At 36.4% G+C, this 27,525-nt stretch overlaps 1 protein-coding gene across 1 annotated transcript; it reads left to right on the top strand.

Moving 5' to 3' along the window:
- The first annotated feature begins 2,857 nt into the window (after positions 1-2,857).
- Positions 2,858-6,783, top strand: LOC111196002 (uncharacterized). Its single transcript, XM_049484506.1, has 3 exons — positions 2,858-3,224; positions 4,976-5,190; positions 5,283-6,783. The coding sequence occupies exons 1-3, from the start codon at positions 2,975-2,977 to the stop codon at positions 5,493-5,495; spliced, it is 678 nt and encodes a 225-aa protein (XP_049340463.1). The 5' UTR covers positions 2,858-2,974; the 3' UTR covers positions 5,496-6,783.
- Positions 6,784-27,525: the final 20,742 nt, after the last annotated feature.

The following is a 27,525-nucleotide window of genomic DNA, read 5'->3' on the forward strand; positions in this document are numbered from 1 at the left end:
AACAAAAACATAGAAAAAGCTCACAGATTTTGATAGGTTAATCAAAATCCTTCTTTATCCTGTGTGGTCTGTTAAAAGACTAAATACTTGTGTTTTCAGGGTTGCTGAGAAAGAAGTTTTATGAAAATTACCACACATACATTCAGTGAGGTCTGAATCTGTACACCCTGCACACACTTTACTGAGCAGCAAAGATGCAGTGTTTTATTTAGGTTGCAGGGTGATGTAATTTAAATGTGGAGGACACATCAGACATACAACCCAGCCCATTATATGATTGAGGGTTTTTAAAGTTAAAAATAAAAAATATATATATTTTTTTTTATGCTACTTCAATGAACAGAATATTCTTGGAAAATAAATGATTAATAACAGCGATAGTAATATACAGTAGCACTGTATTGTAGGCAGTATTATGTTGTATTTGGCTTTTTATCTAAACAAATGTTCTAAGAACTTTGGCTACATTTCTTAAAACTCTAAACACAAATTCAAAAAGAGGTGTGTACTTTGTGAAAGCAATACAAATATATTCCAAAATAAAATACTGCCCTGAAAATTGTTTTTTTTTTTTTTTTAATTCTCAATACTGAGTACTTCCACCAAAAAAGTACACAGCTACTGTATTTAATGCTTATCTCTTACAGAGCATCAGATAAACGTTGATGCAGTAAATTCAAAACTCCATTATCAAAAGTGTTCATCTGGGTTTTGGCTTCATTGGGCCATGTTGCATATTCAAATGCATAAAGCAGTGTGAAAACAAGTGTCTTTTTTTATTTACATATTTCACAGGACAACATGTACATAGGGCAAATGTTTTATGTGTAGCAAAACCTGTGTATGTAGAATTAAAAATAATGAAAATCAATTACCATTTACAAAAAGGTAATTTGTCCAAATTAAACAATAAAGTTGTCAGTCTCAGTTGATGTTGATTTAAGACAGCCAATTGTGTCAGCAAAATCCTCATTTACGCAGATTATAATTTGCTAATTGGTATGAAGGCAGAAGTCAGTTTCGCCGAGTGCTAAGGGTTGAAAAAAGTATATTTTATATATATATTTTTTTTTTTATGGCGATAAGTAATACATTTGAGTTTGAAGTTTTACTTTAAACACAGATCAGTTTGCAATGAAATATGTGCAAATAATTACACAGGCCTTGAAATACTTGTATTGAAAAAATGGCAAAGAAGAGGAACTTTACTGATTGCAAACTGGAGGTTTTGCGCTCAGTGGTAAAGGCCAAAATCTTTTTTTTTTTAATTTGTTTCTCTGTTCTAGGGGATAAATTAAAAACGCAAATTGGCCAAATAGGAAAGTGTGGCACAAGCCATCAATGTGGTAGGCTCCGAACACCTCACAATAGCTGAACAAAAAAATGGCATTAAGAAAAGGTCTGGTGCCCATCAGAAAATAATTTTTGGGTATCGCTGCAAATTGCGCTTTAATGTTTGCCTGGAAAAACACGTCACATGGGAAGCTTAAGAGGATAGCTTTTGGAAATCTGAAATAGCTTATCATCTTGGGCCAGAAAATCATAATGGTGACAGAAAATGCGATGAATACGCCCATTGGCAATATCTTCCAGTAATGCCACTGCTGCCATCTCCAACATATAGATTGATTATTGCAACATTTTATACACACTTATATAACCTAGCCTAAGTGGATACACACTGATGAATGATTATTTTAGTGAGCCAATAAAATTGTCTGAGTAACTGTTTTTAACGAAAGCTAAATATTGATTTCTATTGTACACCTTGACTTGATTTTTGTGGAGAAATATCACACACTTTGTTTTATTATTTATTGCTCATAATTTGTCAAACTATTAGCATTTAGAGGATCTCAAAAAGACCTAGGTCTGCTGTGTGGGATCATTTTGAACTTGAATACCAACATGTCACTGTGGTGAATGGTGATTGGAATGTCTCACAAGATTGAACCTTTTGCCAAATAAAATAGTATAATTGGTTCCATCTTTTAAAAGCCCCCGATTATTACATTATAGCATTCGTTTACCAACCAATCAGCCCACACTACCGGTTTTATGAAGATATTCGAAAAATACAGACTATGACTATAACTTTAATTTGTGTTTTTAGTCGTTTAGCTCCATTCACCCCATTCATTGAGGACTCCCTCGCGGGCTCCCTCTAGCGGTTTGCAGTCGTTTTCTGGGATAGATAGAAAGGGTGGGCTCTCCATGAAGCAGCTCTGGTTGAGGAACATTAACTGTATACTGTAAATAAACCCATTACTAAATTCTCTGCTGGATCAAATCTAATCTGATGAAAAAAAACAACACGGCCAGATTGTTGAACAGTCTGATGGTTTGGTGTTAAGGCAAAGTCAAGTTCGGATTTGGGATAAGTGCAGTAAAGGGTTACAATTATGCTCCACATTACGTTTTTTCGACCTATGGCCTGTTAGAATTGTAAAGTAGACACTTCCAGGATTAGAAAAAAATCTCTAAATGTTTTATCCATTGCACCAGATTTTAGAATAACGGGAAAAGTTACATAAAATCTTTTATTAGCTCATTTGTGGTATTTTTGTCCCAGTTAAAGTGTGAGAAACTTAAAAATAACTAATGTGTTGAATATTTAATTGTATTGAAAAATATGTGTTAATTTGCCTTAACTTCTGTGCTATGACAGTTCATTTTCTAATTATGTTTCTCCTTTGTTTGGATGGGACATTATTTTATCTTGGTACCTGTCAAAATCTTAAAGTAGACACTTAAATGATTGAGAAAAAAACAGGTGGAAGTAAATCCACTAGGTGCTTGTGGACACCTGTTTCCATTGAGACTATGGGCGGTTCATCCTGGTCCTGTAGTATTTCCTGCAGCAAGTGAAAGTGAAAGTGTCTGTGTTTCTGCAGCTGCACTGTCTGAACCAGGACAGTACCGAGAACCCGGGCTTTATAACACGGGGTAAACAAACCCAAACACCGGCGAAACAATGGTACCGTTACTGGGCCCTCTCTCTGATTTTTTAAGAAGAGAGTGGTTCAGGTTGCGGTACACCTTCGTGTACTTTGAGAAGAGCTCTACTGTGAGAGGAGTCCGCGCTGAGATCATTAAAGGCCTAAAGAATCGCCTGAGCATAAAGGAGTCTGAAGATGAGGAGGAGTGTGATGTGAGAATGTACTTCTGCCCCATTGTTTCCCGCGCGGGAACCGATATCAGCGCTGTTCTCTCCAGGGTTAGGGGTAAGACAACCCACACAGGCCGCCATTAGCGCACACACACACACACACACACACACACACACACACACACACACACACACAGAAACTTTCTATTTGGTCTTCTGAACGAAACAGTAGCCTGGTTAAAGGAGAAATCTGGTGTGAAATAATCCTGGGTTGTAGTGAAACATGATAACAAGAACAAACATTTGTTGAATGGCCCACCTCTGTTCTCCCCAGCACTAAGAGCTTTAAAAGTGCACAGATATTTCATAAAAAAACACTGTTTATACACACAGTACCTTCAGGTAGTTCTCCAGGTGCCGCCACCTTTAAATGAAGTCACGATAAACAACTGACCAGCACAAACAAATAGATAGTGTACCACAGTTAGTTCCGACCCTGCAATGTGATTGGCTGAGAGGCGTTCTATGAGTGCCGTTATCAGCCGGTAATGCGCTGTAACTGAAGCTCTCCATGTATTACTCCACCACATAGACGTATCCTATTCAATCCAAACAGAGCAGCAGTGGAACTATTTTAACTCGTGGAGAGTTTATAACCAAACAGATCATATTTTCTCATCCTCTTTAACTCAAAATCTTTCAATAAACAGCTATAATATAACTGTGGTATAATCACAATAATACACTCGAGGTTCGTGCTATAACGTGTAATATTGGCACTGCTGTGATGATCTACGATTTTCAGCAACAGCTGGAATTCATGAATTTCCACTGAATGAATTTTGCAAACTGTTGTCTGCAAATGCATAATACGCTGCCTGGACAAAAAAAGGTCAACACCTGGATTTAACTAAGTAAATGATGTGGGGTTGCTTCAGTTGGTCAGGTCCAGCAGTATGTGCTGAAAGAATGAGGTCAGCTGACTACCTGAATATACTGAATATAGACCAGGTTATTCTATCAACTGCAACACTGGATTAAAATAAATCTTGTGACATTGCAGAAGCTTATTGAGGCAACAGCAAATGCATGCCACAATCAAAGCTAAAGGCAGTCAAACTAAACATTTGAGTGAATTACCTTTTTTAGTGGCAGTGTAATTACTTCATATACTGTATAAAATTTTGGGAATAAGTAAACCTTATTATAATCAAAGTCACTATACATTTTTGGTCATACTGTCCAGCACTAGTTATTGCTGGAACTTCCAGACAATAATGCAATTTTCACATAGAAAATGACACTTCTCTCCCTGCCTGTCTGCAGTGTGCCATCTGTAAAGTTTGGTCAAGGAGGGTTAATGCTATAAGGTTGTTTTAGAGGTTGGCCTAGGCTCTTAGATCCAATGAAAGGAAACTTTCATGTTGTAAAAAAAAAAAAACAGTTTAGGGAAGACCTCTGTTTCAGCAAGACTAAGTCTCAGTACACAAAGCAAGGACAAAAGCATGGTTGGGTGAACCTCTTCTCTAGCATACACAGAGCCCTGATCTCAACCCCATCAAACATCTTTAGGATTAACTAAAATGGAGATTACAAGCCAGACCCTCACATCCAACATCAGTGTCTAACCTCACAAATGCTCTTCTGGATGAAAAGGCAACCTGTTAGAGCTGCAAAGGGGAGACGCCTCCTTTTTAATGGCATTAATGCTTATGGATTTAGAATTGGGTGTCATAGGTATACTTGTCATTGTTCCTATACTTTTGTCCATATTATATATCTCTATCAAAGAAAAAAAGAGAGAAGCTAAATTAAATTAGTGTAATAGCTCTGAAATTAATATGCCACTCTTTTCTTTCTATCTAGATGACAAACCCGCCATCGTGATAGTGCTGCAGCATACCTTCGACGAGCAAGCAGTTGTACCAAGTTGCAGAGAATATGAGAGGGAGAAGCTTGTTCTTGTGACCTTCCTTTTCTCTGAGGACAAGGGGCTTCTGGTCTGTCAGAAGAATAACGAAGACTTTCTAAAAGCAACACATTTTTTAAATAGGTGGGCCCCCAAAAGGATAAACAAACAGGTTTGTAATTTTTGTAAACTTGTTGTTTGATAAATAGTTATGATATGACCGCTTAACCTAAACACATACAATAACTGTTTCTTGTATTGCAGGAAAAGGGCAGATTTGGAAAAATCATCTTGTATATGTTGAAGGCCATTTCCTATGGATGCATTTTGTGGGGATTGTATCGTTGTATTATGTACTATTGCCAAAGGTATTGGAGTGTGTTTAACATTGGGTGGTACGCTTTTCCTGACTATTGGTTTAGGCCTAATTTCCAGTCTTGTTTGAAACAACCACTGTATATATATTTTCCTGTTTAATGCATGGTAAACATACAATGTCCTGCACATTCTAACCCTTGTAATAAGCAACAAATAACAGCATAATTCCAAATATTAAATACTGCTCTTCACTTAGTAAAGCTAATACTGTGTGTATAAGGACTAATATCGTCACAACATTAAGTAAAGTCATGTCACTTGAATGTGTGTTAAAGCATAGTCTTCATGTCCTCAGTCTTTTTTTATAAAAATTTAAACACAGAAGTAAATAAAAAGATTTGATAATGAGTAAATGTACTGACATTTTAAGGACTTATAAAATAGGTAAAATTTACAAAAGACATTCCTAAAATGCAGTATAGTGTTTTTATTAATGATATGATTTATTAAGGAATGAAGGAAAAGCATAATAAATTGTCAAGCTTACCATACAATTATAATTTTAAGTGTGTTTAAAATATGTGTTTTAATTGCTTTTGTTGATTACTGGTTCATGTACCAGGTTTACTTTTTTTTTTGGATGTTCAGAAATAAATTGGCAGACTGGGGAAAAAAATTTATGTATTGTCAATGTTCAGGATTGCTTCCATGCCACTAGATGTCACTGAACTGAACTGAACTGTACTGAACTATCATGAACTATCATGACCAGAGCTATCTCTGACCTTCAGTGGAATCTTGCCTGTTATATAAAGCAAAAAGTTAATTTTACTGTCTAATCATAATCAGTTCACATAATTTACCTTAATTAAGGTCCTAGTTGAAGTTGTTTTAGATTTGATTCACAATACTGAGTTCTAAATGGATGTTTAACAATGTTATCACAATGACATGTAAATGACATTAAATTTGTATAAATAAAAAAGATAATGTATATTGTTACATAATTAGTAATAAGACTATAGGTAGTTGGATAAAACTGTTAAATGGGTTGGTTATTTGTTTTAAGGAAATTCACTGGTGTTGCATTAGATATTAGAATTAATGGAATGCTCATCATTTACTATGCGTTTTCGCAGCAACAAAAACACATTGTCATTTGTTTTTTTTAGTGTGTGGATATTTTGTTGTGTACACTGGGATGTTTTGATATGCTCTTAAAAATACCAAATAACACTATCAATAAAAAAATAACAGTAAAACCATATAAGAATGTTAGGATTGTCAGCCCAAATCCCAATTTTGACATATGTAGATTGTATCCAGATTGGTTTTTGGTAGTCCTAACAGCCAGAAACCACATGCAATCCAGAGTCTATGCTAGTAGTTGCTTCCTCTACCATTTTGCCACTGTAAATAAAGGAACACAATCTGTTTCTGTAAAAGATTGGATGTTTCATGGTTGTGTGTCATTTCATGATTAGATGGTTAGAATTAGGTGAGTCCAGAAGTTAAGCTCAGGACAAGTAGAAACACTGCTCCAGTTTGCAGATTATTTTTTTTTAAATGTTGTGCTAGTTATTGGACTTAATGGACTAGTTAAATTATTTAAATGAAGTCTGAGAGAGGAGCTTGTCATGTTTTTTGTTCCTAGTCTTGTCTCTGTAATATTAATTATAACTTTAGTTAAAAACTGCCCAAAATACCAGTCTACCTATTTTCTGCCCCTTGCCCTTCCCACAGTCTACTATCTACTACTATAATACAACCACATGTAGAAGCTAGAGTCCAAACAAACCTTTAATTTTTAGAGAAAGTAGAGTTTTCCCTTTGACGACAGAAACAGTTGTGCATTAAGCTGTGTTACATAGCAGTTCTGTTCTGACAAAAGACTGCATAGTTTACATCACTGTCCACTGTTTTCTGTTTTCTTGATACCAAGTTAAAAGTCCCCCCAGGAAGTAAAAGTTTTGAGACACAAAGGAAGTCAGTTTAAGAAGGAATTGTCTTGCTTGTATAAATTCATGACCAGGCTGGAAATTATGACCCTAGCCACCACCTCAGATGTCCCCGGCTGGGTGGATTTTTCCCGTTTGTGTTTATAGGAAAAATAAAGTCATTGCTAAGCCAATAACATAACCCAGCAGAATCTCTGTCCTAACTAGGCTGTTATTCCTAGCTCAGTTCACTGAATCACAAGTGTCTGTACAGTGCAGCAGCAAGAGGGGTCAGACCCTCTCAGTTTTATTATTGACCCATCTGCATTTTCTTTTAAGATTAAACTCAAAATTCAGGTCTGTTATTTTCAACGACATTACTGAATTAAACAGAGCTAAATAAGCAATCCTACTCTGATAAAATAGATGATATGAGTCCTTGCCAACTAGCAGGCTGGAATAGCTTGTTTTCACCTATCCAATGAACAGTAATATCTCATATCTGTCTAAAACAATAATGCAGACACTGCTTTTGCTCCACTTATGCACTTTTAATTTATACATTATTGACCTTAAGTGTTACTGGACTTGAACTAATGATCTAGAGAGCTTTTACTTGATTCAAATTCACACCTGGCATACAGAACGTAGACTTGCATGCCAGAGATTCACACTCTCATTTTAAGACTTAAATACACTACTCATATTTACACCTCAGAGACTTGACACTGCAAGATTTTCAGTCTTTGCAGAGTAATAAATTATCGTCTTTAGGTCCTTTATATGGCTGGATTTAGATTCACACCCACACACTCAAGACTCAAGGTTTGAAATCTTAATAGTATAATGTATATTATAATGTTAAAATGGCAATAATTAAATTCTGAAATGTTCCAAAAACAGATACTTTTATCATGAAGACTTTCTGTAATGTGTGTCTTCAGTTTGTTATGTGTGTCTTCAGCTAACTGATATAAATAGCTAGCTTCTGGAATACCTCAAACTTGAGCATGTACTCTGTAGAAAAAATGCTGTCTAAAAAGGTGCGTCCATGTGGTGGTCCCCCTGTACCGCACCGGCTCATTAACCTCCTGTTTAGAAAAAGACAAGCAAGGTCTTCCTAGTTGTGGTTGCACACACCACCCTCTGTCAGCTATGCTTTACCTCACCACTCACTATAACATTTGGCTTGAGCCAAAACACTCAGCTAGGACCACACACGTGCTCTCACAGGAACCAAATGAGTATGAAAACTAAACTAGGCGGGTGGTGAGGAACATGGACTGCCACACAAACAAAAGCGATGTGCCTCTCAACGTCGGGCCCTCTCGCTATGGGCCAGCTGTAGCCTCCAAAGAAAACAAATAAGGCCATAAAATAGAGCCGGGGGAACAGCCCTGGAGATGGGCTACCATGATGTAAGTAAATATGGTGCAGATGTGATAGAATAGTTCCTGCAGGGGGCGGACAAAGAGAAAGTATCCCAAACACCACAACTGTGGCAAGAGTATTTAAACTGCCATAAATCTGTAATAATACAGCCCAAGTTTAAAAAAGGTTGTGTAAACGTGTAAAGATATTCCATTTTACTCTTGCTTGGATTAAAATATTGTTTCTATAAAGAGAAAAACACATGTATTTAGGCCTGTCATGGTAACTATTTTTGTAGGGACATTTTGTTTTCCCAAATATAATTTCAATAAACAGTACTATTGTCAACTGTAGGCAATTAATGCCACTATTTTAATTAGTAATAATAAAAAAATAATAATTAAACATTTTACCCTTTTTTCTTATAAATTTGGACAGCCAGTTACCCAACCCACTGATTAGAATTATCTCTATCAATACCAGTGGTATGCAGTCAGGCCCTTCTAACCCTTCAGAGATGGGGTGACAATAAGTGCATGTAAATCATTAAATAATATTTAATCAGTGTTTAATCAGTTTTTTTTTTTTTATAAATTAACTAAAAAAAAAACAGCAACTAGTTGCTATAGGACTCTTATATAACTGACAGCTGTTCTAACCAATCAAAGCTTTTTCAAATGGCTTCTGCTCACGTGTCTGCGTGGACCCTTCTCCTGAATTTGAGAGGGGTGTAGTAATGAGTCTGTTAGCAACGTCATAGGACAATCTAACCAATCAGATTCATGATTTTCACTCCGGGGACGGGGCCATGGCAGAAGGGGTACCCACTATATTCACTGCACGCCACTGATCAATACCCTGCTAAAAAAAATCCAGCTCAAGCCCAGCTGGTCATCCATCAAAAAACATACCCTATGCAGATCAAGATCTAGTTAGACCAGCTAGACAACCAGCATGTAGGGGTATGTTGTTCATCTGGATGACCAGTTGGTCTTGAGCTGCATTTTTTTTTAGCAGGGGAGTCATACCCCCCATACTTGCAAGATGCACAAGACCAGCACATCCCTCTTGGCACCTGCCACTGATGTATCATTACCGGTTAGCCAGCATGCTCAAAGGAAAGTGCAGCGACCCAGCTCTGATACATCAGCTGACAGAAGCCTGTTCTGACCAACATCACACTAAATGAATTGCAATTGCAATAGGAATCTGTTTATCTGTTTTTGCAAATTAACTATTAATTTATTGTACAATTAGTCAATGATGTAAATTTTATGACAGGGCTACGTGTCTTTATTTTGAAATCAGTGGCTAACCATTGTGTCATTTATAAATGTCATAATAAATGGACCAACAAAATAAATTGTGATAAAAACATTTTACATTAACTTTCATTGAAAGTTAAAGAGGACAAATACCTCTTTTTACAAAGGTTATAATAGATTTATGGGATGAAGTAAACATGTTCATGAAATTCTTCGCACAAAATCACTCTTACATAAAGAGTCTCCACCAGCTCTATTCTCACCAGTTTTAGCCACAGACAGTAGGTACAGATTCCTCCTTCAGCCAAAGTCTGCTCGCTAATCCTGCTGTGTACTGCTGTATCCTGCTTGCGTTTCTTTAACTGCTCTAGAGTGTAGGGCTCTGGGGGGGTTTCTTGGGTGAGTGGTGGTGCCAGAGTCGTTTAATGTATGTATGTTAATGTACATTAAAATAAGGGAACCATCCAAACGGCCCATAGATATAGCATATGATCCCTGACACAAAAATCTTTCAACTGACTATAATATTTTGTTATACTTGGAGTGTTTATGGGGGCACTTGAGACTCAAACAGAAATACAAAAGCATGCAAAATGGGAGTTTTGACCAGTTAGTACTGCACACACTTACAAACCTGCAACTTATTTTAAGCACATCCCTAAAAAGATAACTATTTACTGCTACTACATTTTTTTCTTGCTAGCTTTAAGAATTCAGTGCTTTTTTAGATTTTTAACATTGCTTTAACACTCTTTCATTGCTGACTGGATGAGACACTTTACTTTAGTGTAGAGGCCCTCCTCATTGTTGGAATTTAGTGCTCCGAGTAAAGTAATGAGCAGACTTCACAGCTCACTTACCGTAAACATACTTCACTGATTCACCCCAGAAGACCCTGATACAGTGATTAGAGCACATGAGCTGAGCCCCAGTGAACTTCTCCACCCAGCCAGCTGACTGCACAAATTCCTTTGGAATAGACATACACAAGCAGTGCTCAGAAAAAGAAAAAAAAACACATGAGCTGTTCATCTGAAGATTATTCATCTCTGTTCCCGGAGCTCCATTTTCCAACCTGTCACAGTAAACACAGTGATTTGTGCTAAACCATCATAACATACTTACATCAGCATAGAGAAAAACAGCTGTAAAAATGCACAGGATTTTCAATTTAAGTGAATGTTTACAGTGGACAAGTAAATATTATACACATAGCTATCATTACAGATAAGATAATGGGCAGAAAAGCTAAGTAAGCGTTTTAACTTTAATAATACTAGGTTGATTATTTTTTTTTATATTCCTTTATATTTTTTTTATGAAAGGTTGCAGTGTACCAAATTCTTTTTGCAATTTGCATGCCATCAAATTAGCAAATGTCATCAAAAAAAGCAATAAACAATTTTAGCAATAATAAGTAGAGCTAAATATAAACAAACAAAAAATTCTTACTGTTGAACCTTTGTCTTCAGGCGGTGTTTGAAACAGGTTAGCCTGGAGCTGACAGCAAAAGAAAATGTGCAGATCACACCATAGAGTGAGCAATTCCAGGCATATGATGCCCTCCTGCTGTCCACAATCACCAGAACAGTACTTGCACATAACACTGAAACTTGTTTGGCAACCATGTAATGTGACCTTAAACTGCATTCTTTTTTTACTGTTGTCTTAACTGTTGCTTGGTTAGACAAGTATAACAGAATGTTGGCAAAAATCCCACTTGGATTATTGAGAACCTCTTGTACTCTAGAGCATCTTAGTCTGACATATGTTTTGAATGTACTCTATGTGAAAGGTCGCGCTGTTAGGATAGATGGGATGTAGGTTTTTGTCATGCAGTCAAGCTAATGCTACTATGATTGTATCCAGATTAACTTTTAACATTCTGGACTTCGAAAAAGCACATTAAATCGGATTCTTGCTTATCGGATCCAAAACACATTTGGGGTCGTTTGAAATCAAATTATATATCTCAGCCTGCATGCCCTGTCTGCTTAAATCAGATATTATAGTAGTTTTTCATCCCCTGCAACAGAACAAACAGCAACAGTTGGGGGGGTGGGTTGGGTTGGGCTCAGGCTCAAGCCGGGTCAGGTCAGATTTTTTGGGCCTGATTTAAGCTCTAATTTGTTGCTTAGTTTCTCTGTTGTGATATAAGAGATCTACACCACCACTTGACAGGGCGAACACTTCCTTCTTCTCATGGCTTTGTAGTCACTAATGCCTACATCATTACCACAAACACCCCTGCAGATAGGATGGTGATGTCCTGATACACAGTTTTAATCTCACTGTATATTGAGCTTGTGCAGTATTTGTGTAATAGTCAAAATATGTTGAAAAAGTGTAGTTAGACAGACTTCTACAGAGAAAAGTATTCTGATATTTTACTTTGCCAAGTCAATCAGCTATACAACAAGTATAACCAGAGGTGTCAAACTTATTCACATTCATCAATGAAGTACAGATTCTACTTCTATAGAAGTATCAACTCAAGTATTTTACTCAAGTAAAAGTGTAAAATTACTAGTTTGAAAACTACTTAAAGTATTAAAATAAATGTAATGAAAGGGGGAAACAAATATTACTGTAGGTTATATCAAAAATTCCTGCCCAAACCCTACAGGACTTTCACAATCATAACCGATGTTGAAAACAACAAAGTATTTTTCTGTCATTAATCATCAGTCCGAATGAAACAACTTACACTTTAAATTCATGCTGTCCAGCCGATGGATACCATCCTCAAAACCTTTGGGGTAGTAGATACTGTAGTTCCTCAACACGATAGACATCCACACTACAGGATACAGAGTCGTAAATATTAAAACATGTTTTAGGAATATGATTCACCTACTGAGTGGCCTGACTGCTGTGGGAGAAGATCAGAAGACTAAATTATGGATTATAGACACCACACAATACAGGATAGTCAGGAAGGATCATCATTTGTAAACACCCTGAAACTTTGTGCAATTGTTGGGAAGAGCAAATTTGCCTCAAAATCATGACATTATCCTGTTATGTTAGCCAGGCATGATTTACTACCAGCACTAAAAGAGTTGAAATATTCCTGTCGTCTCTTTTCTAATTGTTTGATGACCATGATGCTGCACAGTGAATCTCTTCATGACAAATGGTTGTTTGTTTTGTATTTCATCATAAAAATAAAAAAGTGCACAATAAAAATACTTACACAAAGCAATACACATTAGAGCTTAGATTCTCTGCCCGAACCCAACTCGATCCAGGGGCTGACCCGAACTCAGGCCGAGATTTGCCACCACTTTTCTTGGGTCAGGTCAGGCTTAAGAAAATAGTCTGTGATGTAGGCGTCTATTTTTTAATGCTAAATTTTTTTAATATAAAGCTATGGCGTGATGATCACAGTATAGCTAAGTAACAAATCTCAAAGTTTTTTTTTTTTATTGCACAAGTTATAACCACTCAGCTCACTTGTTCGCATTTGACTTGCAGTACGTTGTGTAGCTGTTTTTAAAAAATGGGAAGAATCCAACTTAATCCGAGGCCCGACCCGAACTCGGGCCGGGGTAAGATTTCCCACCACCTTGGGCCGGGTTGGGCTTTAGAAAATAGCTCCTCCACTTCTCAGCATTTGACTTGCAGCACTGTGCGTAGCTGTTCTTAAATAAATAATAATAATAAAAAAAAAACGCTGTTTTAAATAATAGGTCTATGCTTTTTCAGTGTTGCAATGTTAATTAAACATCATTCTGAACAGATTTTGGTCAATCAAACAGCCCAAAATGTGTAGGACTGAATTTTTTGGGCCCAATCTAAGCTCGTATACACATTGGCTGTTGGAGCCATGACATTTCAGTAGAAAATTTAAGCCAAACAGTCATTTCCCCCATTTGATGTAAATTACATGGGTTTGAGTTGGGTTAAGCTTGAGGCACTACGGGGAGGCCATTAGGAGTCCAGAGTCAGAGCCCCAGAAATGAGTTTGTGGTTGGTTGGCCGTGAAAAGAGGCGTCAGAATGGCCTGATATTGTATAAAAGGCACATTTATTTTTACCCATTGTGAAATAAGGCAGTTTTATTGTGGCTCTGCGTAGGGGTTGTCTTTTCACTTAACAACAGTTCACACGGCACATTTAAGTCTGCACTATGACACAAGGCGCCATGAGAGTTTTATGTGCTGGTGAAAGGGCTATGCAAAACAATTCAAGTGGACTAATTGTCTGCAATACATAGCAGCACATGTCCTTTACAAGCTCTGCTCATTTCAGGATATTTTGTACTGGACAGGAAATGTCAGTGACAGAAGAACATTCAGAAGGTATTTACAGACTTAGTTATTCATCCATCATATCTCTTCCAGCTGTTACTCTGCTCAAAGTGTGGCTTTTTTCTGTATCATGGAAAATTCCACCATCACTTATAAACCTGCTTGAAAGTTGTGACAGCTGTGCAGATGTTACACAAGATTCATAAGGGAAGCTCTCTGTATTTTGCAGAAGATAAATCAAGGCAAAAGGGAACATTTCTATACATAATTTTGCCAGTCTTAAATCAACAGTTAGCTAGTTTTTAACACTATGAGCATTTCATTTTAACACTTGCAGTGTAAATTTAACACTAACTTTGCTTGTATTTTAATTCAACAAATGATACATTTCCATTCTGGTTGATGTTTGCAGTGTTGTAAAAATACACCTGGTGCCATTATTATATAATAAAAGTAAAACAAATGTGTCTAATCAAAACTTAAAACCTAATCAGGTTTTATGTGTTATTATGTAGTAGGAGCACCTATAAAGCAAAAGCTTGTCATTTTTATTCATGCACAATTTAATAACCATCAAAGTAATTTTTATTATCATCAAAATATTAGTCACATACTTAATTCAGGTATTGCAGAATTTATTCAAATTTTGCAACTTTTACAAGTTCTGAATAGTCCATCAGTATGTGATTATTTAAGGAGTGACTAAAGAGAGGAGAACTTGGAGAACTTTGGGCTGGAGTTCAGGCAGAGATAAAAGAGCTAATATACAAGGGTTGCAAATACTCTATTGGGACATGTGACCAAGATAAATATAATATTTATAGTATATTAGATTAAGAAGGGGGGCTTAAGGCATGTTTCTCATCACAAAATGTTATTTTCTAACATCATTTAAATTATTGAAGTGTTAATGTTTCTTCATTCACAAAACAGTTTAAAATATTTGTCTTTGGCATGAGCTATGCCTGTTGAATCAGTCACTTAGATTTGGATCAGCACATCCTTCAGTTATTGTCCTGGAATGTTGGGAGGTCAGGGATGTGCTCTACTTGGACATGGAGCACAACGTTTACGTAACCAAGTGATGCTTTTTTGAAAAACATCACAACACTTAAGCAATAGCATTTGCTATTAATGAGAGGATTCAGTCATAAATACATTATGGAATAACTGAACAATTATAATACCTATTTAAAGTATTTAACATTTTATATATCTAATAATAGCTGATTAATAATTGTATGGCACTGAATTTCACAATTGTGTAAATATCAATCGCAACAACTTCACTAAAAATCTTTATAAAGAAAAAGCATTTCAGAACAAAATGCCTCACACTGATTAGAATAGATTCTCATTTCTAATTTGTACCCCTAAACCTTGTTTTCAAGTGTAACCCTTCCCTTTGTAACAGAGATAAAAGAGCAAGGGGTGAAATCTTCCCCTAAGAATTGGAATAACTGTTCACGAAGCTGTAGGCGACCCTGTCAGGCTAACATGATATCAGTGGAGTGCTAACATTCACCAACCTAGCTGCTGGACTTTAGTTCTTTTTAGGGCATTGTATGACTTAAGAAAAAAGGGGCAGGTGTTGCAACAATTAATTATTATTGTCCAACCTATAATTCCTCTTTAATTCCCCTATAATTCCTCCACTGAAATTGGATTCATAAGCTTTTATTTTATTTTTATTTTTTGTTCCATATGAAATGCAGCCTTTGCTTTTTGTTGCACCATTTAAGGTGGAACTGGAAAATTAGCTAGCTAGTTACAGAGACTTACTAGTAACCATTTCTTATGGCAATTTAGTGGTCATCATAAGTTTTAACAAAGAACATTTTTGTTGGTGTTTTTGATCACTTGTGCTGCCTTCTTGCCAATAAATTCTCAAGCCTTCCCTTTGAAGTGTCTTAGAAAATCAGTTTGATTACTTTTGTCCATAGTATATGTATCTTAAACTAATCCATAGTTCACTTTGTCCAACTTCCACAGTTCCTTTTAAACGCTCTGTTTGTAGACCCAGAGTTTGTTTAGTGTTTTTAACAGGTTTCCTTACCAAAAATTCCTGCTCTAAAACCTTACAAGCATTTTCAGCTGCTCTATATAAAAAAACAGACACTACCCTGAATAAGATTACTTAAGCTTTGCCTTAATTCTGTAATAAATTGGAAGCATTGAAACACAGCATTAGGAACACTCACAAACAGGAGCACCACTACCAATCAGCTTAGATATAGAGGAGTTTCCCGCCTTTAGGAGTCGAACATACCATTCTGAGTTTAGGGAAAGGGGTGTGATAGTGTAGCCTTTATTTCTGCCATATGTCAAAGAGGATTTTTATTACTTTATGCTCCAGTGTTTATCATAATGTGTTTCTCTTATGATTCAGTGTGTGTAATATGCTTCAGTGTTTATACTATTTGGGTTTAGAGCCTTCAAGTTCATGTTAGATAATTTAGTTCATTGAAGTTTTTTGGATGAATTTGCCTAGAGGGAGGGGCTTAGACTTTATAAAGAGGAGGTACAGCACATGTAGGGTATGGGGGAAACATTATCTTCCACCACTATGAAGCTATGAAGCTATGAAGCTATGAAGCTATGAAGCTATGAAGCTATGAAGCTATGAAGCTATGAAGCTATGAAGCTATGAAGCTATGAAGCTATGAAGCTATGAAGCTATGAAGCTATCCTTCCATGTGGTTCAAAACAAGTAAGTGCAAGTAAGCCACCCTGCTCAAAATCTTTGTTGTTTCAATTATTTGTGATGACCTATTGGTTGTTTTGCAGCAGTGTCAGTATAATCACTGCCAAGACAAGAAATAAGGCTTCTATACTATTTGGCAAAAAGAAACAAAAAGACAAAAAGAAACCTCAGGCGGCCCTGTTGGTCAAAACTTGTGTACCATCCTAAGTCTAAGCCTATTTTTTTATGTTATCCTTCTGGTGCACCTCAACAGTACAATTTTTTTTTGGCCCATGTTGCGCATTACAGGGGTAGTGATACAAAAAGGGCTTTTATTTAAAAAATTCAAAAGGATAAAATATGATAAGGATGTACTATAATCAAAAACAAGATAATACAAGAGGAATACCTTACTGAGTACTGACTGATTAAATTAATTTATTGCAAAGATATAGAAAATTCAAACTCAGCCGGGTCACTTTTGACCCATGTTGCACATTAAAGGGCTAAAGGACTAATATGCCCAAACTTAAAAATCTTAAGCTGTCCATACACTACATGACTTTGAAAAGACTCTAAAAAGACTTTTAAAAGACTGAAGTCTCACACCCTCTCGCATATAAAGACTCGTCACAGACTTTTTAATCACAGAGTAGTCACAGGCTAAGATTTTACAAAGACTGGGGATCAGTAACTGCAAACTAGATTCTTTCTGAGATTATTTCCCATCATGCTTCTGGTGGAGTTTACATACAATACATATTATATATTAAATTACAAATAATGTGTATGTCAATACTGTGATTTATCAGAGACTCCCCATTTGTCCCCATCAACAGTTTATTTTTTTCTGCCACACTGTTTGTTCTTGATATTTTTTATTTGAATACATTTTGTGTTCAGCTCTGATTATAAGCTTCTTTCCCACCTTTTTTGCTACAACCTTGTATAGCAAAGAATCACAGTTTCACTGCTATACATTTAACTTTGTTTAGACAGAATAAATGCGATAAAGAACATCATTCTTGCAAAATGTGTATTTATTAAACATGTTAATTAAAAAAATCTGCACAATAAGACGAAGTAGTGCAAAATAAAATGACTATAACAATAATGACTTTAAAGTGCTACCTGTGTTTAAAATACTGTACAAATTAAAGTTAGAACCATATAAGACCTATTAACTGCAAATGTGTCACGTGAAATATATTCTTGCCTCTTGCCATAGCTCTCCTATTGGTTGTTGACATTGTTCACGTGACTATTTGCGTGAGTCGAGTCACAAGACTTGTGATAATATTAAACACGGTGCATTTTTATCGGCACGCCAGGACGCGAACCCGACTAAAACATTCAATCCTGACCACCTTACACTGAACCATCCAGATGACGCGACCGTGACTCGACTGCAGCTCGACTCTCATGATTTTATCCCGACTCTGGAAATTTGGAATCTGGAAATCACTTGAAAATCGTTAGGTGCAAGGTCGGCATTAGTCTTATTTTTAAAACACTACAGAGTGTTGTCTGCCTTGCCCCTCCTTCTCAGACATTAAGCTCATGCAGGTTGCCAGTTTGAGGACATTGAACTTGCATGAGAGAATGCAAGATGAGTTTAAGAACTTTTGCAATGGCTGTGATGACAAGTCATACTCATTTACAAGTTGATCAGCTAATGTATATGTTTGCAATGTTTTTTGCACATTGTAAACCAGTTCATATATTCTATATTTGACTGTCAATTGTTAGCTACCTAGCTTGCTAAAACACTGACTGTGTTGGACAAAACTTAGTCCATTGTCCCAGAAAAAAGCCCACTGCTCAGAAAATTCACACTGTGGAGCTGAAGTTACAGGAGTTTACAAATCTCAATAAAATAATTCTTTTTAACACATTAACAGGCTTGCTTACCTGCTTAACTGATCAGGAGCAAATTAAATATAGGTAATTTAATGTTAATGTTATAATATTAAGTTTCTTTGTCACTTATTGTGTTAGTGTCCACTTTTTCTGTCCTAATAACTTTTAGTTTACTGCAGTCAATTTCAACATCTGGATCAGCCCTTTATCCTGCATGTGGCTCAAAGCTAAACTGTTATCTGTGTGGTTTATGTTGAAACAAATATGGTTTATGTTTGAGGACATTCTGAGTGAAACTCTCACTCCTGTTTTTATACCCACATTCTTGTTCTTTTATTCTCTATAGGAGATGCTGGCTATTGGCCCGTACGTGCTTCTCTTTCTGAATAGTTGGCAGAGTTTTGGACCCAACAGTGTTTTCATGCACATTCCATGAATCTGTTTAATACATACTTGGTCAGATTCTTTCAGATTTAGGTCATTTTATTAACTCACTTCATACTGTGTTTTATTTAAACCTTATAAGTCAGGGATATCTGCAATATCTTTTTTCTATTAAACTGGAAAGAGCTCAAGCGGCTCTGTGTGGCAGAGAAATGTTTGTGTTGGAAAAATAACACTAACAAAATGAAAGATCTTTTTGATGAAGCTATATGGACTATTTGTGACATATGAAAATAGATATGAAAACATATCAAAATAACTTTGCGTCTTATAGTGGTCTCTACAATGGCCAAATGCTCGTAGGTATGAAATGGGTGTACTTAATAAACTGGCGATTTGGTATAATGTGTAGGTTTGGTCTCCCATATGACTTGTATTTGCCTTTTGCTCTTTATATGGCATCTGGGCCTTGTTACTCTTTTAATTCTCTCCTATAACAGCACTCTTTTACATCCCTGTCCTATCCATACTGGGCTCAGGGTGTTTACAGAACCTTTATCTTTAAAACAATGATAATAATATAATGTTTCCACCACCTGCAGCTGTATTAACAGCATCAGACCCCCTTCTCTAGCTCTGCAGCACCATCTGGACTCTGTTATATTGGGGTTGCCAGTCATGTCCTGTCCCTCCCCTTGAGTTCCTCACAGGCAACCGCAGGATGATGAGCTCAGCAGAAAAGCTGAGCGATCGAGGCCCCTCAGTTTGGTCCCACACATCCATTCTTCTCTAATTACACTGGGTGGGCTCCACTAAGGGGCTCCTGCAATTAAACACGCCTCTGCTGTCTCCCCTCAGTCTCTCCTGCTGCAGTGAGTGGGTTTATGGGACCTGAACTCAATGACAGTTTTATAACCTGCTGGCCTGTGGTCCAGTGTGTGCCTGCGAGTAAAGCTCTCTCAGCAGTGACAGCACTGTGGAAATTATATTAAAAATTCTTAGAGACAGCGTCTAAAAAATATTCAACACCTTCAATATTTTCTCTTTTTTGTTGCTTTCATAAATGGAATCTTGGTCAATATCATTTAGATTTGTTTAACCCTTTGATGCAGAACATGGGTCGAAAGTGACCCGGCTGAGTTTTAATTTTCTATATCTTTGCAATAAATTAATTTAATCATTTACCAATTGAAGGTATTCCTTAACTAACTTAATTTGATTATAGTACATCCTTATTTTATTTTATCCTTATCCTTAACTTTTTCAAGAATAGCCCTTTTTTATCACTACCCATCTAATGCGCAACATGGGTCAATATCTTAAATTCTGAATGACTAAAGTAATTTATTGCTAAGGTGTATCATAGAAACACCCAGCAATACATGAAGTTACGTAGAAAGTGAATGCGGGTCATTTCTGACCCATAATGTGCATCAGAGGGGATGGGCATATGTTGCGCATCAAAGGGTTAACAAGAATTTACTAACAAAATGTCAAAAATGTCAGAGATGTGATTGCATAAATATTCACTCCCTTTAGATTAACTGACCTACAGCACCATGCAAATGTATCAACATCCATTATAGCAGACAGAGTCACACAAGGGATGCACCATAGTTCCCTAAAATAGGGCCCTATGCGTTCAGACATGGAGACGAATAGGATAAATCTGTTTACGTTGTCTTACACCAAATAATTTCTGGCTAAATTAAAACCAACTGTTACGGATAAAACAAAACAAAACATATGGACAACTAGGGAAAATCATATCTTATGAAATAATAAACTCATCAAAAATATGGCTGAGGCTGTGTTTAATAAATCAGATATATCCAGGGCAATGGGTGTTCATTGTCCATTGTTTAAAACAACAATGTGAAATGTCCCAGGGGTGTAATTTAATTTCATTTTGCATTGCATTTTTGAAAACAGTTTAATAGTGTGGTTTGTATTTGCTCCAGTTACAAAACTTTTTTCCTTGATTTAATAGTGTGGGTTTATTTAAATAGAAAATACAAAGCTATTCACTGTACAATCAGTTTAAAAAAAGTTCTCAAAGTTATCAGCATAGATACAGGTCATGTGACCTTTTAGTCAGAGGTTTTAGTCAGATTCTTCATCTTTACATTTAGATTTTAATCAGATTTTAGTTTAATTGTAGAACCAGTTAAGATTAGATCATCAATTCTTTTAGAACATCAAGATATTAGAACTGAAATTAAAATAAAATTGTTGAACCAGAATTTTAGATGTACATTTTTAATCTGTTGATTTGTTGGTTCTCTTAATGATTGTTGTGATTGTTTATCTTTAACACATTATAACATGCCTAGTGAACAATGTTAAAACCACTATCATACACATGAGGCAGAAAATGACTAAGACTTAAACATCCTGAAAACAAATACATATAAGTTAAGTTCTCATGTCAGCTCTTTTTCATAAAGTCTTACTCTGTGATTATTAACCTTAGAATGCTAACGCCGGGTGATTTTCATCCACACAATATTTTCATGTGATTTTCATTGTGTTGCATAGGACTCTGGGGAGCTTCAGGGCTCATTGATGTCATTAATGTTATGGTTGATTCCCTCCTTCCATCTATGTTTTTTTCTAGAGGCACACATTCGGGTGATTTTCATCCGACGTTAGTGATAGTGTAATTTACCTGATGTTAGTGTTTGTGTGTTTAAATCAGGCGCTCACATGTCCCAGGAATGGGTGGACCAAAGACCAAGTTCCAATATTTTTTCTGCTTTTTTAGAGGTTCATCCATGGTACCTTTTTAATTTTATGTAATGTTGTATGTTGTAAAATTAAAGAAGGGTTTCAGAACTTGTCATACAGTGTATACCCAACGTTAGTGATGGTGTTACTAATTTTAACATTAGTGTTCTAGGGTTAACCATTAGCTTGCCGTTTTCACTGAGATGGCCCAGGCCTCGTACACATTCTAACAGGTCCCTCAGCACCAGCTACAAATCAGAGCTGAACCCGGCAGAACGTTTACGATGTCTGGACATGTTCTCAGGATCTGGATTATGACCTTGTAGCTGGCCTGGTGTATGAGTGCAGGGTGCCAGAGGTGTGGCAGCACTCAGCAGAGACTGTTTGCACAGCAGAACAAGAATAATCATGTAGGACACCTGAAGCCATTCTCCAGAGCTGCCTATTTAAACAGCTGTGCGGTGCTGTTGGTATCTCAGGCACTGTTGCCACACTTATGGAATAATGTGTCATAATTTCTGCCCACAGACAGAATGACTGAAAACAGAGCTTGTTCAGGAATTGTTTCTGTAAGGGTTATTGACTCAGGCCTCGTTCCCAAATAAGTTTGTTTAATGAGGGGTTTGGCTAAGAGTAATATTAACAGTTTCCCTATGTAACACATTTGGTGTCTAAATTGTACTCTTTATTTTTGTACCAAAGCTACGAGGCTAATGTAGCTAATGTGATGAAAGCTTGTAGTTAGCATTTAGCATTGTGCAAACTGCATGCCCAGACCATTACACACTCGCCACAAACCATGTCATGGTGTTCTTCCCTGAGGCCCACTTATAATGATTGTGTGATTTAATTTACTAAAAACATCATAACTCATTGTGCATGAGTGTTTTTCAACCCCCTTTTGACATGTGCTTCTTTATATTACAATAGGAGGTGCTAGGCTAATGTTGTTAACAATTATTAGACATATTGTCCTTTCACATCTGCCTTGTTTGATCCAGATTTTCAGAGCTTTTAGTTTAGTCTGAACCAAAATAGTAAAAGGTGCTGCAAACCTCTGTCCAGACCAAAAGACCAAATTTTGTCAGTCCAGATTAGTTTAACCATGGTTTAGTTCATCTGTGCTAAACGGTTCAATATTTTGGAACAATTAAAGGAAGTTGAAGCAGACTAAGGCATTATCACCCATAAAAAAGTATAATTTCGCTAGAAAACATTTAGTACTTGTCCTTTTTGAAATTCATCAGGTCACTTTGTATTGTATAGAACAGAGCTGTATATTTGTGCTGTATGTAAAACTGTTCTTCTAACCCCATTCCCTGCATTAGCCAATAAATGTAAACACAAAAAAATAGTGATTTAGTTTGATGTCAGCCATTAAATTAGGATTCAAGGTCTCATCCACCCTGGCTTGTGACCGCCCACTGCAGAGTCGTGGCGGGAGCGACACAGTGCTGTTAGCCAATCAGAGGCGATACGTTTGCATGTCATGAATGTTCATGAGTAAGAGCCAATATCCTGTCATTCTTCCTCGCCCACTCCTCGCCCAAACAGGAGCACAAGAGCTTACAGGGGATTCATTCATACTCGAGACCACTGCAAAATTAGTGAAAAACAATTAGTGAAACCTATAAACAACAAAAGAAGAAAAAGAACTGGTGTTGTGCTGTTACATGATTTCCCTTCCTGTGCAGGTGATTCCTGAATCTAATGTAATTGTAGACATACCCTTACTTATAAACAGAAATAAAAGGGATGTAACCTGTTATACTGATTGTTCTGCGTGATGTGTTTGCATGCAAACTGGAGTTGAATTTTGTCAGGGAGGAAGAATTCAGCATCTTAAAGAACGCAACTCAGCAAACTGACAGCATTTAATAAAACCAATCAATATTTTTAATTTATGTAAACAAATTCGGTGTAAAATGAATTTAAGTGAATTAATTTAACTTAAAACCTGAAACTAATTTCATTGTATTCTTTTATTTTGCATTGACGTATAATTTGTTTTTCAAGTGGGCTGTTTTTTTTCAGAAGGCAGATTAGAACTGTGTTCAGTTGAAAGCTGTCATATGGAGAGCATAATGCTGCTGATGATAGAGGGAAATTGATCCTTTGGGGGGCCTCAGTTGACCCACTTTCCTGAATGTTGAAACTTTCAAATAAAAATATTGGCTCACTGTCAGCAGTGTGAAGATACAACCAATAAAATTGCATGGAATTCCTGTTAGTGTATGTGGCCAAAGATCTGCTCTGGTATTGATTAATGAAATTCTGCTGTGTTTGTGTGCGACTGTGTGCTTTTGTAAATAGAGAGCGTGTCTGTAGCTCCTGACCTTTAATGATCTCCAAGGTGAAACATCCAATGAGTGATGAAGGAAAAATGTTGTGAAGCAACCCCACTTCCTAAAATGTCTTGTTTTTGCTTGTATAACCTCAATTTTACATTAAAACATATGAAGGCAAATGTTAATAGAGAAAATATATATTTTGATAATATTTACCAAACCGTGTTGGATGAAAGGTATAGGCAATACTATGACTATGCCCCTTATAACTAGAGCTCTTTTTATAAATGTTTTTAGTTGATTACAATTTTTACAGGTTCTCAATATATAGTATATAAAGTACACAGAGCTGTAAATATATAAGGTGCCTGTTTATACTTACTAATACCCATCTTGTAGAATCTGACAACAGGAGAGGAAATGCTTATGTCTTTACTACTTTAGAGTCTGAAAATACATGCATGAAATGTATTCCACCTGGAGGGGAAGAAAAAAAAGAAAAGAACTGGCTTCAGTGCCTGGCTTAACATCTGGCGCAGTTTATTCTGGCAAGTATCGTGTTTTCAAAAGAGGAAAAATATGACGCCCTCTTGCTTTTCACTTTTCGTATTTCTGATCTAAGCAGTGAGAAATTACATACAACATATAGTTTCCTAAACGACAAGAGACGGAAGATGGAGACATGTTCGTTATTAAGGTGCCAGAAAGGTTTCTTTGGAGTAGTGCCAAAAAGAACCACATTTGATCTCTCTAAACAACCCGAGTAATTGTTAAATGAAACTACTGAGGGTGATGGACGTACTTAACCTTTAAATAACCTCTTAATAATGTAAAAGTTCTACAACAATTAAAGATTGGTTCCAAGGTGGTTTCAAGAACTGTTTACTCAACTGTTTTCTTAGTGTATTACACTACACACATGAGTGTTTGAAATACTGTATAGACATATTGTGCTTGTGTTAGGGATTTCTGATGCTGACAATGGCTCTAGTATGCTTCATTATAAAAAAAAACTCCAGCAAAGATCTCCAAACACATTAAAGTAATCCATAAAATAAAATGACTGTTTTATTTGGCTTGAAGTTTCCTACTCTGAAAAGAATTATTACGATAAAACAATATGCCATCTAGAGCTGCATAATTGATTATTTTAGCATTGTCATCACAATGTGTGCATGTGCAATATTCACAATGCAGTATGTGCAATGTCTAATGAAGCAAATAATGTCAATGTCAAGTAATGTCATACACATCAGGGTACAACTTGCTTGGTGTAAAAGAAAGGTTCCCACTGTTCTCATTTCTGATGACATATCTACCAAATCTACCAAAGGAAGCTTGTATCTCCCCTGTATAGTTATTCAATACAAAGAAGACATTATTAATCTCATGACATGTTGGATAATTGTATTTTTTACAACCCCTAATCCAAAAAGGTGTGTTTACAATGCAAACAAATGTGATTTCCAATACTAAATCATGCCTACAGTATTTTTTGATGCAGTGACACCTGAGGGCCTGAAGATTACCAGCATCCAATATCGACCATTGGCATTGTCCCTTACATAGAGGGATTTTTCCAGATTCTCTGAAATTTTATGATTTTATGTACTGTAGAGAGTGAGGTTTTTTTTTTTGCTTTTGCAAAAATTACTTTGAGAAATATGTTTCTAAATTTTTAGACAGCCCATGATTGTTTTTGAGATCCTCATTTAAATGTTCTTTTTATACCTAATCATGAAAGCTAGTTACAGATTGCTCATATTGCAGCTTTTTTTATTAGTACTACTCACTTTTTCAGCATTTTGTTGCCCTTTCTAAACTTTTAAAAATTTTGAAATTAGTGAATTTTAGTGAATAGTGTTTTTTAATGAAATGGTAAAATGTCTCACTTTCAACCTCTGAAATGTGTTCTATGTTTTACTGTGAATAAACTGCAGTCCTGTGAGATCATTGCATTGTGTTTTTATTTACATTTTACACATCGTCTCAACTCTTTGGAATTGGGGTTGTAATGTTGCAAAATATATGACAGAACAACAAAATATTACAATGCCAGTTTCTCCAATATCACTCATCTTTAATGTTAACTACTAAGTCTGTCTGGATATATTAAAAATAATAAAGCTGTGCTTTAAAAGCTTTTTAGTACTTTCCATCGCATCAGCGATAGTTCTGTATTAAATCATGGGACCTCTGCATATAGACCCACTCGACCTTTAAACGTTATGTAACTGTGTTCTTATGTTTATTAGAACGAGTGACTGACGTTCATCTGTCCCTCGTGTGATATTTTGCTTGGCCTGAAGAAACTTCCATAGGACGTCATAGGTGAGGGGGCTGTTGTGGGCTAAGGCCATGACTTGGTCCTCTATGGCTCGGACCCTCAGGCCTGTCTGCCAGCTGGAGGCCTCTTTTTCTTCCAGAGAGGGCTAGAGAGAGCACCAGCCATGAGCTCATATAAATGGTCAAAACAATTCACATGCTGTTTTCCCAGCCAGCAGCACTCAGCATCCACAGAACTGCAGTCAGAAAACCAAACCCAAACTGCTTTTCCTTTAAAGGTCACTTAAACTGAGGCTTCGAAAATATTTTTTAGCACACACTGTAATAAAGTTTGCAATCAATTTCAATTTGTCACACTGAAAAACAAGTTCTGTAATGGAGACAGCTTAAGCTCACCTTACAGAAGTTTTTAAATAAGAATGATATTTGTAAGTGACCTCTGCCCTGAATGTTCCTCATTCAAAATGTAGTCATGTGTGAAATGTTAAAAGCAATCCCTGCAATCCTCAGGACCACTGGGAAAAATAACCTTTGTTCTCTTTCGTTTGGATGTATGGGTCCTTTGGAAGCTGCAATAGTACATTTGCTTCCCGAAAGACCCACATATTCCACTCCAAAAACTCAAAAGCTGCAGACTGTCTAAAATATCAACAGCCACAAACTGCTGTAGGCTGAATGTGCCGACAAGTACAGTGCACTCTTGTGGAGCATAGAATTTTTCACATTTTCCTTCGCTGAAAACCAAACAAAAAAAAATCTTCCTCCTCAAATAGAGCCCTGGTTACCTGAAACATGTCAGTCACTATGCATTTAAAACAGCCTATTACATACAGCTCTGGGAAAAAAAAAGAGACCAATTAAAACTGAGTTTCTTTGATTTTAACAAATGGAAAACTTGGTATGTAACTGGAATATAATCAAGAGGAAGGTAGATGGTCACAAGCTATCAAACCCCCAAACTGTGAACTGCTTGATTTTTTGCACCAGGAGTAAAGCAGCATAAAGTTATCAAAAAGCAGTGTGTAAGACTGGTGGAGGAGAACATGATGCCAAGATGCATGAAAACTGTGATTAAAAACAGGGTTATTCCACCAAATATTGATTTCTGAACTCTTTAACTTTATGAATATGAACAT

The sequence above is a fragment of the Astyanax mexicanus genome, chromosome 1, assembly GCF_023375975.1.
Source record: "Astyanax mexicanus isolate ESR-SI-001 chromosome 1, AstMex3_surface, whole genome shotgun sequence".
Classification (NCBI taxonomy): domain Eukaryota; kingdom Metazoa; phylum Chordata; class Actinopteri; order Characiformes; family Acestrorhamphidae; genus Astyanax; species Astyanax mexicanus.